Here is a 13354-nt window from a genome sequence, read left to right as displayed (position 1 = left end):
TGATTTGTTCTTTTTAATTCTCTTGCCTTCTCTGACTACACAAATCTTGAGTTTCACTGCCTTCCAGTTGTTCAATATACTTATCATACCTTACCAATTCCTCCCTCCAAAGCTAACTGGACCTCTGCTTGCTTATTTTATTTATGAATGCACATGCAAAATCTTAAGAACTACAAATACCAAAACATCAAACTGTCCACTTTCAACATACACAATTACAAATTTTCTATCAAGATAAAGATTTTATAAATAATGTTACCATTAATAATAAATCTTGAAAAATAAGTAGATATATGAAGCCAAATTTTAAAAGCAGGAGGGACCACCTTTTGTTTGCTGCTATATATCAAGTGCCTGTATGCGTTGGATAGAGTCTGGTAGGAAACATGCCCTCAATACACATTTGTTGTATGGATGAGCACATTGATAACTGGTGGATCTATTGTTTCAGACACTGAGCATTGATTCATTGATAACCTGCACCTCTACTGCACCATGCCAGAGAACTGACCTCAATCCAAGAGTAACCCTCAGTGCACACTGGTTGGCCACCAACATGTTCAATATGCTGGGGTAGGTATCATCTCAGTGTTCGAGTTGCTCCTGATGTGCGTTGTCATTGCATTGTCTTGTTCTCCCTGACTCAATAAGCAGCTGTCTCCTCCTTCCAAGAAGGGTTCTTCCCAGTATCCCTCTTGCTGTCTTCATTACAACCAACACCAATTAAGCAATGTCTGATAATGTTACCTGGCATCCTACATGTTGGCATCTGGATATCCCACCCCTAACAAGTCCCATGCCTCCTGTTGAAGATGCCATTGTTAAGCACCAGCTGATGATAGCCCAGACAGAAGCCATCTGCTGGTTATTAAGGAAAGCTTAACAAGCAGAGGAGCTCTCGGAAAATTTGCAAAAAAAAAAAAAAGTGCACAGAGAATTGGCAACCAGGCGGCCCCTCCCTCTGTCACAAGGTTCACTGTGGCAATATTAGCCATGCTTCCGTAGGGACAGCTGAACTCACTGTCTTACAGGAAGACCCCCATGGAAGGCTACCCTCGTGCTCCTCCACTGCACAAAGGCAACCCACAGCACACCACTATTTATTTCTGTCAGTCACTGTCCATATCGTAGTCTCATGATGAACCTGGTTCACAGCTTCAGTTCTGTCCAAGTTGTATAACATATATAGAACTTTGTTTAGGGTAGACAGTGGTGAGCATCACATACATCCCCCTGATCCTCAGCCTTCCCTCTGGCTTTTTACGTGCTTTGAGCAATAAAACTGAGCAAACATGATGCACTGCCAGGTTGGGCTCTGACCTTAAGTTGCTTCTGCCTTCTTCCTCTAACAAACCAGCCAACACGGAGGAAAGATTCAAGCTAGACAATGAGTGATGTGACAGATGTGGCCAGCGAGACCATATACAAAAATAACAAAGTGCCACCACAGCACATAGCATGAATGCCAAAGATGTCGACTTATAATGTAATGTGATCTCCCAGTTTCAACTATGCCACACAGTTCACTCTGCATAGAACTTAGGCAAATATCCTTTCTAAGTTCTATTCCAGCTGATAGATACCATCTAGACCTGGAGAACAATCCAACTATCCAATTCATCCTCAGACCCCATTGCCTCCAACAGAAAAAGGATGCAGAACAAAACCTTCATGCATTCCATGTATAACAGCCTTACAGAGCCTGTGGGAAACTCTGGGGGAACAAGTGTCAGGGCAGGCACCCCAGCATCCTAGCCTGTGGAACTACAGTGGGTCCAAAGAGCTTGTCATGAACTCGATGAATTGTGACACGCTCAGGGAAGCTCACAGCTGTCTGCAGCAGCAAAGGAAGAAGCTTGAGTGTGGTGGAGAAAGTCTGCAGAAGGACAGGCTTTTCTCTTCCACCTTCCAAATCTGCAGCTCACGGGCACACCTCAGGTTGTATGGAAAGGGGATTCTGGGAAATGGAGTCTGTGACTATGGTTCACCCTGAAAAGTGCAGTGACTTCACATAGAAGATTGCAAAACTAGAGTTTCTTGAAAAGAATTGGACTATCCAATAAGATCAGAGGAACGTCCCCTTCTTCTGCCTTGGGATTAGTCATGCAGATGGCAGCAGCAGTAACAGGAGGGAGAGGAACACACAGAGCAAAATATATTCAGGTGACCAGGAGCCACTAAGAATATTGTGCATTACCATGCAATCAGTTTAGACAAATGATATTCTAGAAATATTGAGACATGGCCAGTCAGAACAATGGCCTTGGTTTGGGGGATGGAACAATTGGAATAAACCTGAATATAGCTGAATTATTCAAATAGCTGAGACATACGGCTCGCTTCTGCAGTTGCACATTATTACCACAAGGGGGCGGGCTCAATCCATAGCTTTCTGTGTTTCAGTTTAGATCTTCAACCAGAGAATCTGATTTCACCTGAGATTTCAAATAATTCCACTCTTTGGTGCTGAGCTCTGTATTCCGTCTTTGAGAGAATTTTTTAAAACAGATACTGATGTTGATTTACATGTTTCCATTAAATTACCCACAAGTTGGATTCTAAGCTGTTTGCTTGTTTGTTTTTATGATGTGAACTACAGACTGCATTTCAAAGGTTCTGGCAGTGCAGCCACTCACAGACCTTGTAAATGCCATTTGCTTTACAACATCAGCACACTGTGGAAATAACCTCATAATTAATCTATGATAGATATGTAAAAGGATAGATATGCAAAGGTCAGGCTGGCTCTGTGGGACTCTGGATTGTTGGACTTGGAATTCTATTGTCAACTCTATGGTCCACATTCTACCACTAATCTACTTGGAGATGCTTTGCAAGTGCTTTAAGCCCAGCTCAAACAGAGCCATAATCAAACCACCATTAGTCTTCAGAAGGCTTGGTGGCCACTTGGCCAGCACAGCATCTTCAGAAGAACACACCAGCCTCCTACAGCTGACCAATCCAGAGAAGGCCAGGAGCAGTGGGGGAGGGGGGCTAACAGGGACACACCCAAGAGCTGCTCACGGACTACTCATCATTGCAACACTGTCATCTTTGAGATTCAGTTTCCAGTATCTTGGGGAGTGGAGGAATTGAAATGAAACCTGTGCAACTCCTTGCTGTGTGCATTGCAAAATAAGCTGCTACATTCTTCATTCACTTTGGTGTCAGTAAAATTGGTCTGATGCCAAAGGGTGAGGTGATCCAGTTTGCAGATGGGGGTTAGGTGACAATTCCTACAACTAGTTTTGGGTGCTTTTGTAACAATAGGGAATTCAAGAAAGAGTGGGAGGTCAGAGATGCCTCCACAAATGTTAACTGAGACCCTATCACGAACAACACTGATGCTGAAACTTTTGATGTAATACTTTTTCATTTTCAGAACACTTTCACGTGCAGGGTTTTCCATGGCTGTGTTTCAGACCTGTGGATCCAAAGCCATTCAGCATGTACTTTGTATTTGATCTATGTTGGCAGCACTATCAAGAGCATCTCTTACATAATTTTATCAAAAGCAAATACTATGTGGGAAGCCGTGCCAGTGCTGCCTGGTAACATGGTAGATACCCAGGAAACATGCAGTGCTGTCCTTTCCATTACCAGGCACAGTGCCAATCCCTGAGGGTGTTGAGACACGGGGACCTCAACAAACCCTAGAACCCAAATACACCTGAGCAACACAGGAGTTCTGATTCTAGAACAAATTCTAGGCCTTTTTTTTGTGATCAGGAGTCCAGCCTCCACACTGTGGCCAGCCTGGCCAGGGACAGGACGATGGGGGAGCTGAGCTATGCAACTGGGAGGAGGGACGCTGGCTAGGGCGGGGCGTCTCCAGGCCTGGGCGCTGAGGGCGCAGACACACAGACCTGGCCCTGCACTGTGGCCTTGGAGACGGTCAGGGGAGGAGCTTGGGGCAGAAGGGGTTTTAAGCCAGAGCAGGTGGGGCGTGGCCGAAGAAGTGTCAGGGACTGACAGAGACTGTTTCCTGCTCAACCAGCCCCAGAACTGGACGACCACAGAGCCATGCTCTCCATGTTGGGCTCCCTGGTGTCCGCCCTCTGGACAGGGCTCCATCCCAGGACCCTGCTGCTGGGGACCGTCGCCTTCCTGTTCTTTGCCGACTTCCTCAAAAGGCGACGTCCCAAAAACTATCCGCCTGGTCCATGGCGCCTGCCCTTTGTTGGCAACCTTTTCAGTTTAAAGTTGGAGCAGATGCTGGAACACGTTGAGGAGGTAGGAGTGGGCGAAGGTGTGACTGGTGCGGTCCCTAACCCTGCTGTGCAGGACCAGGGATCTTCCAGGGAGCAGGGTGGGAGGACAGGTGGCTCAGAGGCCAGTGTAAATCAGTTGGGTAAATCAGCTTCCATGGCTGTTTTCTTTAATCTCACTGCTGGCCTTGACCCCGCCCGCACTTGTTTAGGGGTGAACTGTAGCTAAGTTTTCAAGGTTTAAGTGTGCCAGTGGCACGTTACTGCTGCTCGACTTGTTTGATTTTGTATTATCTTGTTAAACATTATCGGAACACATTTTTTTAATATCGTGATCCTCTCGTCCTCTTTTGTGTGATTTCTTTTTAAAATGCAGTATTTTTCCTTCTGCTGTACATGAAATCATGACGCTACAACCTGAAGCCTCAACTCATTTGAGTTTTTCCCAGCCCCACAGGGAGCCCGTCACCTCTACCTGCTCTGGATGCAGAACACTCACTGAAGTGATGGTTTCCCTCCTTCCTCTGCTTATATTTTCTTAATTCCTCCCATTGCCTCCCAGACCAGCCCCTGAAAAGCAAAAGAGTATCAACTCTTAATTAGTAGCACCTGAGGATACTCCTTGACCCTCTTTCTAGCCCTCCCTTGCATCCTAGAATTCTGTAAAGTTCTCGTGGACATCACTTTCTCAAAAATTCTTAGCTCATGTCCTTATTGCTCAACACAGGTGACATGCTGAGCAACAAAACTGGCAAGTGTTATGGAGATGAAATAAAATGTTCAACATTAACATGGCTTATAGTTGTGTACAAGAATTTTTAGTTTTTTTTTCTTTTTTTTTCCATACTAATGCCTGGAGTGCTTTTAACATCCCCATAGGACAGACACTTGGCACAACCAGTGAGACATCGCTTAGGGCATACACCTACCATGACAGAGTACCTGGCACCTCGATTTCCTTCTAGTACACAGCACAGGAGCAGGTGATGGCTCAAGTGCCTGGGCCCCTGCCACCCACTAGGCCCGGGTTCCTGAGTTTCGTCTGATCTTGTCCTGGCTGTTGTAGCTTTTTGAGAGTATAAGATAAATAAAATTATTGTTTTCCTTAAAATTTTTCAAGTATACACCTGTGTTCTTAGAAACACATAGACAAGGCTCTATCTCTCTTCAGGAGAATCACCAAATTGGTAGCTCTAAGTGGCAGGATTAGCCACAGAATTCTAACCCTGGGCCACTATGTCTGTGGCTCTGTTATAGCAACTTGTTGACTTTCAAGCATTTGGAAATTTTCTTTTTGTCCTGCAACTAATGAACTCCAGTTTGAGTACAGTATGTTCAGAGAGCATGCTCTAAATAATTTCAATTCTTTCAAATTATAAAACCTATCTAATGATGCAAAATATACTCTATCTTGATAAATGTACCATGCTTGCATTTTTAGAAAAATGTGTATTCTTCTGTTTCTTGAGTATAGTGTTCCATAAATAGCAATTAAATTTCATAAGATAATAGTAATTATCTCTATATAATTGTCGGCTTTGTTTCTGAAGAGTCTGTCAGTGGTCCAAAGAGTTTGTTAACATTTCCGATATATTTGTGTTGATCTGTTTCTCACTTTAGTTCTGATAGTTTTCTCATTCGCTTGAAATATCTTTTACTATCTTTCACTTTCAATTTCCTCTGATCTTTTTTGGTGACATGTGTCTCCTCTAAGCAAATGATAGATAGATCGGTTTTGTTTTTGATCCAGTCCTCTAATCCATGGCGTTTCATTGATGAGTTAATCATTTAATTCAATATTTGTATGGATAGGTGGCAGTTTGGTCCCGTCATTTTAGCAATGGGTTGTTCTTTGATTGAGCCTTCTGTTGGCATTTTATTGGGATGCTCCTCACATTTATCTTTGGTTTGGGTAGTTGCTTTTTGTTTTCTCTTCCAAGAGAACATCTTTTGAGCAACATTTGTAGGGCAGGTTTAGAAGAGGTAAATTCTTCATGTTTTTCTTTACTGTGGAAGAATTTTATTTTATTTTCAAAGATAAAAGAAACCTTTACTGGGCACATTATTCCAGGCTGAAAGTTTTTCCCTTTTAGAATTTGGAATATGTCACCCCATTTCCTTCTGGCCTGTAGAGTTTCCTCTAAGAGGTCAGCTGTGAGTTTAATTGTGCTTCCTCTATAGATCACTTGATTTTTTTTGACAAGCACATCTAAGGATCTTTTCCTATGTTCAGTTGAATAGAACTTGATGATCATGTGTCATGGTGAAGATCACTTTTTATCAACTCGGTTGGGAGTTCTTTGCCCCTCCTGGATATTGTTTTCCAATTCTTTCTTCATATTAGAGAAGTTTTTGTTTATTATTTCAGTGAATACACATTTAACCCCAGCTTCTCTTTCTGCAACTTCTGGAACTCCCATAACTCTTACGTTTGCCCTTTTAATTGTGTTTTAATTCTTGAACACCTTTCTTAAAAGATTTTTTAAATTCTTATTGCAAAGTCAGATATACAGAGAGAAGGAGAGCAGAGAGGAAGATCTTCCATCTGATGATTCATTCCCCAAGTGAGCACAATGGCTGGAGCTGAGCTGATCCTAAGCAAGGAGCCAGGAACTTCCTCTGGGTCTCCCATGTGGGTGCAGGGTCCCAAGACTTTGGGCTGTCCTCGACTGCTTTCCCAGGCCACAAGCAGGGAGCTGGATGGGAAGCAGAGCTGCTGGAATTAGAACTGGCGCCCATATGGGATCTTGGCGCATTCAAGTTGAGCATTTTAGCCACTAGATCATCATGCCAGGCCCTTGAACAGTTTTAGCTTGACCCAGCTCTGCTTCCAGCTTTTTTGTTGTTTCCTCGTTGTGACACAAAATATCTTCCTATTCTGAGATTCTTTCTTATGCTTTTTTCATTCTATTTTTGAGACTTTCCACTGTATTTTTGATTTGTTCCACTGTGTTCTTAATTTCTAATATATCAGCTTTGATTTGATTAATTGCTGCTATTTCCTGTGTGACATATTCCTTAAATTCATTGAACTCGTGCATGTGCTTCTCATTGTTGTTCAGAACTTTGAATTTTCTGAATTCTGTTTCCCCCATTTTCTCAATGTCTTCCTCAGTTTATTCTGAGGGTGGTAGAGGCTTTTGCTCCTTTGCCAGAGAGTCTTCACTAATATTCATAGTGTCTCTGTCTCTTCTTGCACCTTTGGTCATTGCAATCCTAGTTGGCAGATTCTTCTCCTTAGGGCAGGTTTCTAAGATGTGTTACCCACTGGTATCACCCACTGGCATTGCTGACACTTGCTGGCCGTTAAGTCTGAGGGCTACCTTGAGCTATTTTGGGTGTCATGATGGAACTGTTTTCTCTGAGGGACGTGTGCAGTGCACTAAACTGGAAGTGATTTTGCTTTCAGTTTAGTGCTTGCGTAGATCAGCTGTTGTCTCTCCTGTCCTACATTGTCTGGTTCCATGAAAATGGTACCTGAGGCCTACTGATTTAGTGCATGTGGAGTTTACTACTGCTCATCCTGTCCTCCCAACCCTTGCCCCTCTGTGCAAGATGGCATGTGGCAGGGCACTGGTGGAGAACCAGGGCTGCTGGCTGTCAGATTCTGGGACCACACAGACTCTACAGGATGTGAAGTCAGTGTTGCTTTCCCCTTGGGTTCAGCTCAGTGTGATTAGCGAGCAATAAGCCCACTGCAAGTCATCCCTTCAAGTCTGCACCCTCTGCCAACTACACAAGATGGCACCCGATCTGGCACTACTGAAAGTTTGTGCTGTGAGATCCACCCTGCCCTTGAACAGCCTCTTGGAGTCCTTTGCTCATTCTCTACTCATTGTTGGGTCAAACAAATTGGCAGGACAGGCAGTTCTTAGCCTGTATTCGACCCCCAAGCTCCTGGTGAGTTCCTGCTCCCACCTGACTGCTGCAGGTGCTCTGGCCACTACTAGGTCTCTGGCTGCCACTGGAGCCTGAATCACTGTCCTCGGGACTCTAGGTACCCAACCCCTACAGCCAACCACCTGACCTGTATCTTGAACTGGAATCTGCTCCTTGTACTTCAACCTGTCTAATGATTCTTCATCATCCCAAACCTGTCTCTACCCTATACCACCATCTTGTCATCTCTCTTAGTTATGATACTTTTCCTTCATGTGTTGGGAAGTTCTGTTTTTTTTTTTCTGCATAGTATATATCTAAGGTTGTTATATATTCTATCTGTGGTCATTTTTGTTTGCCTGGATATCTAGTAAAATTTAGCTGCATCAACTCTTTCTAAATTAGTATTTGCATGACATATGGTTTATAGCACTTTTGCTTTTAAGCTTTTATCATTAGGCTTGAAACAAATATATTTTTAACAAAAGAAATGATTTTTTTTCACCTGAAGTGTTATGCAGTGAGATCACAAGTGAGCGACAGAGAGAGAGAGAATCTTCCATCTTTTGATTCATTCTCCCAAGTGGCTCTACTGGAGCAGAGTTCCGCTGGTCCAAAGCTGGGAACCAGGAGCTCCTCTGAGTTTCCCATGCAATGGCAAGGACCAAACGCCTTGGGCCACCTTCCACTGCTTTCAAGGGCTATAGGCAGAAAGTTGGATTGAAAGTGAAGCATCTAGAAACAAATCCAGTGCCATATGGATGCTGATGATGGCAGGGCAGAGGATTAGCCTGATACAACACCATGCCAGCCTTGAAACAGTTTTTTGTTATGTATCATATACTTATATGAAATACGTTTATGTATTTGTTATACATAGCAAATACCTATAGATAGGTCATTTTTATGTTCATTTGTTCAATGTGCAGGAAAACCGTATTGAGTTTCAGTTTCCTAGGTTTTGATTTGGCTCAATACAAACTGTTGTGGGCACTTGGGGAGTAAAACAATGGATGGAAGGTCTCTGTACTCCTCTCTCTGTCATCTCTCTGTCTCTTTGCTTTTCAAATGAATGGAAATTAATTAATTGATTAAATTGGAGTGCTTTTATTCATTCTGGTTTGCAAAGAAGCTTGACATATTTTTGCTTTACCACCAAGTTGGATCTGACTTGGGAAGTCAGCTGCTTTCCTAATGTCACAAAACTAAGTAGTGATACAAGATATCTTATACTTGGTCCAGTGAGTTTTCATTATGTTTTATTTTATGTAGGTTTTGATCTTTATTTATGGGTGTAAAACAAATGAGATTAAATGGTGAAATTTGATTATAATTAAAGTTACACTCTTTGGGCCTGGTGCGATGGCCTAGCGGCTAAAGTCCTTGCCTTGAATGCACCTGAATCCCATATGGGTGCCAGTTCTAATTCCGGCAGATCCACTACCCATCCAGCTCCCTGCTTGTGGCATTCGAGGACATTCGAGCATCCGAGGACAGCCCAAAGCCTTGGGATTCTGCACCCACATGGGAGACCTGGAGGAAGTTCCTGGCTCCTTGCTTCGAATTGGCACAGCACCAGGCATTGTGGTCTCTTGGGGAGTGAATCATCAGACGGAAGATCTTCCTCTCTGTCTCTTCTTCTCTCTGTATATCTGACTTTGCAATAAAAATAAATAAATCTAAAAGAAAAATAAAGTTACATTCTTGCAGTTGGGAAATAGTAAGTAGTAGTTGATGGTTATTGTATCATTATTGCTATGTTCTATTTCAATTTTCATGATTGTGGGGAGAGGGATCCCGAAACCACTCCCTAAAATAGGAAAGGCCATCACAGGATGGCAGCTGGCCCAGGGCCAGGAGGTGCGGTTGGTCTCGCCAGCAGGTAAACAGGAAGTCACAGGGATAGGCTGATGTCCTCACTGTGATTATGTCATTGCTACTGGTCTATCAAGTAGCGCCTAGTGGACCCACGGGGAGAAGTGATTGGTGGAGAGCAATATAAAAAGCAGCAGCTAAAAGCTGTAAGATGGACAAGGAGAAGAATGGGGCAGCAGAGAGGGGTACAAAAGCAATAAAACCTACGGGGACAAGAACGGGGAGAAAGCAGCAGAGAAAGGGCTGGAAAAGCAGCAGAGAAAAGCTAAGACCTTCGGGGAGAAAAGCTAAGACCTACAGGAAAAAAAGCAGTGGAGAAAGAGTATAAAAGCAGCAGCTTTTGGCAATAAGGGGTCCGGTTGCGGTTCCGGCTTTTCCCATTCACTCAAGAGTGCCTTGTAGGTAGTGTTGCTGCTGGTCGGCGACACATGATAGACACTAAAGTTGACTATCCATTTGAAAAAATGTTTGAAAGAAAAAATAGATGACTTTTAAAACTGCAACGTATAGGTGGAGGGGATTTCAGATCTTGGACACATGGTTGTAGGTGCTTTTTGTGTACCGGTGATGAGCTACGCTGACAGAACAGTGTGTGGGGATGGCAGGGAATAGACCCTCTGCTGCTCGTGGGCATGTGAATGATACGCTCTTTCCTGACCCTCTCCTTGTGTCTTCATTCCATTGGCACTTAAGTTTGAGATTTAGATTAAGTTGAATCTCTATCAACTTTTAATCTTTTCATGACAATCTCTTGTTTCATTAAGTTCACATTTGTTTTTCTTTGTTCTAAAGCTTTAATTTGCTCCATCTTATTTCTTGATACTAAATATTACACCTGGAATATTGTAATTTTATTTATTTATTTGTGTGTTTGTTTTGTGTGGGAGAAATGGAATGAAGGAGGGAAAGACCTTCCACCCACTCATTTACTCCACGGTTTCCAGCAACAGCTCGGCCAGGCCAGGTAAAAGTCAGGTGTTGGAGAAATCCAATCTGCCGTGCATGTGGTGGGGACCCAGTCCTTTGCTCTATCACATGCTTATACTCGAATGTGAATACACAGAAAACAAGATTAGGAGCAGAGCTGAACCTTGAACTCAGGCATGTAATATGGGATGTGGGTGTCCAAAGCAGTGTCTTAACCATTAGACTGTCTGCTCCTGCATTTGGAATTTTTATTCCTAATGTTAAATTTCTTGTCTCCTCATGTTTTTGTTTGCGGTTTACAACTTCTGTTTCAAGCTTTTTACTTCTGTTCTTCATTTCTTATTTTAAGCCTGTCGTGGCTTTCTGAACCATTTTATTGCCATAATCTTTGTGTTCCACCGGTTTCAATTTCTTTTCCTACTTAAAGATACACACTTAAAAGTATATTCTGCCTTTTGAAGTCTTCTCAGTTGCCCCCTGGATCATTCTTTCTATGTAAAGTAGTTGGCCTGATGATAGGGTTCTTTTAAAAACCATTAGACATCGCCACCTTCAGCACTGGGAGGCTATTTAACTTCTCCATGTGTATACAGTGATGATACTATAAAAGTTTTGATCCAATTCTGTTGAACTAGGGATTTACATAGAGAGCTGGTAGAGCTGATATTCATTTTGACTGAGGTTTCCAGCTGCCCCAAGAACTTGTTTGCTAAGTATTTGAACTTAGTACAAAAATCCTTGTAAGGGTGAAAAAGTTCACCCCGGTATTAAGCAGGATGAAATCTAAGAATCTGCTAGATTCGTGTGGACGCATGGCTGCCATTTCTTCTAAGCATAGGCTTGTATTTTAGAGGCAGAGTAGCTTGAGATTAAAATGTGTCTGTGGCCTATCAAGACAGCACATATAATGCTAGAAATGGATACTTAATGAGAGACCCTGGCCTACAAGCTCACAGAAAGTATGGGGTTAAACCACGATCTTTACTCTGAGAATGAGATGATACAGTGAGACTGTAGGAGTAGGAGTGGGGCTGCAGAGCTGAGATTTCAAGAGTAGAATTGTAAAGATGAGTGCCTAGGAATTGAGATGTGAAGGAGAGACCACATGTACCTGGAAGATCTGGCCCCTCCAGTCTGATATCATACCTCAAGTAGACACACCTGGGCAAACACAAGACAAGTGGTGAAAGACTGGGATTAGTGACCACTCACTGCCATCCAACCATATTTGCACTAACTGGCACAGCTGTGGAAACAGCATGGAAACACCCTCCTCTATTCTGCCTCTATTCTGCCTCTTCAGCCAATTCCCTTCCTCACTTTTACTGTTTCCTACTACATATCAAACTCCTAGAGCCATCTCAAGTTCTCATCTTTATACTCAGGTTTTATGTAACATCTGAACAATTCCTTCTTATGCCCAATAACTTTGTCACCTTAGCTATGTGTCTTCATCTAGAACCCTTTTTGGTTTTCTGAAACGCAAGAAATATCCTTGTTACCAGCAAGTCGTCATGAGATAAAATGTGAAACGTGCTTAACTGAGCACCTCATAAACATGGTTGGAGCAGCCATAAAACTCCTTCCTCTGCCTCTGCTTGTCCTGTGTTGCCATGAGCAAGCACCTGCATCCATCTGTACACAAGAAGCATTCATTTCCCCAAAGACTCACTGGATGGCCATGTGCCCCGAAGTAGAAAACAAAATGTCTTTGGTACTATTACTCTCTTTATTCCTCACAGAACCCTTCAAGGATGGAATTGTTTTCTCCCTTTTAGAGTTTGGGTGCTGAAACTCGAAACCTGAAGCAATTTCCCAAAAACCTCCTGTAGTGACACGATTTTCATATAACGTGGTGCTACAGTGCTTCATACCTTACCATGCCCTATCGTGCACTTTGTATTCTTCCTCACATAGTCTTACAGGAAGATTTGAAGAAGGAAACATTACCTTCTGCTTTATCAAAATTCTGGTTTACTAAGAAACCTGTGCTTCCTTTTTGTTTTTTTAAAGATTTTATTTATTTTATTACGAAGTCAGATATACAGAGAGGAGGAGAGACAGAGAGGAAGATCTTCCATCCGATGATTCACTCCCCAAGTGAGCCGCAACGGGCTGGTGCGCGCCCATCCGAACCCGGGAACCAGGAACCTCTTCCAGATCTCCCATGCGGGTGCAGGGTCCCAATGCATTGGGCTGTCCTGGACTGCTTTCCCAGGCCACAAGCAGGGAGCTGGGTGGGAAGTGGAGCTGCCGGGGTTAGAACCGGCGCCCCTATGGGATCCCAGCGGTGCGTTCAAGACGAGGACTTTAGCTGCTAGGCCACGCCGCCCGGCCCCGAAACCTCTGCTTTCTATAGCAGACCAACACAGAGCAGATCTCAGCTCCTAGGCAGGTCAGAAATGCTGTAATCTGTGTCTTCACTAGACTCAAAGATGCATAAGTTTAGAGAGCTTGGTTTTTTT

General features: G+C 43.3%; 1 protein-coding gene across 1 annotated transcript in view; it reads left to right on the top strand.

The window, feature by feature from the left end:
- Positions 1-3901: 3901 nt before the first annotated feature.
- Positions 3902-13354, top strand: part of LOC101531357 (cytochrome P450 2J1) — a 36144-nt gene continuing 26691 nt past the window's right edge. The window contains exon 1 of the mRNA XM_058657245.1: positions 3902-4233. Within this exon, the coding sequence (XP_058513228.1) occupies positions 4024-4233 (210 nt within the window). The 5' untranslated portion in view covers positions 3902-4023. The remainder of the gene's footprint in view (positions 4234-13354) is intronic.

The sequence above is a fragment of the Ochotona princeps genome, chromosome 2 (genome assembly GCF_030435755.1).
Source record: "Ochotona princeps isolate mOchPri1 chromosome 2, mOchPri1.hap1, whole genome shotgun sequence".
In the NCBI taxonomy this organism is placed as follows: Eukaryota; Metazoa; Chordata; class Mammalia; order Lagomorpha; family Ochotonidae; genus Ochotona; species Ochotona princeps.
The sequence above is the reverse complement of the archived record's forward strand: the minus strand, read 5'-3'. Positions and strand labels throughout refer to the sequence as shown.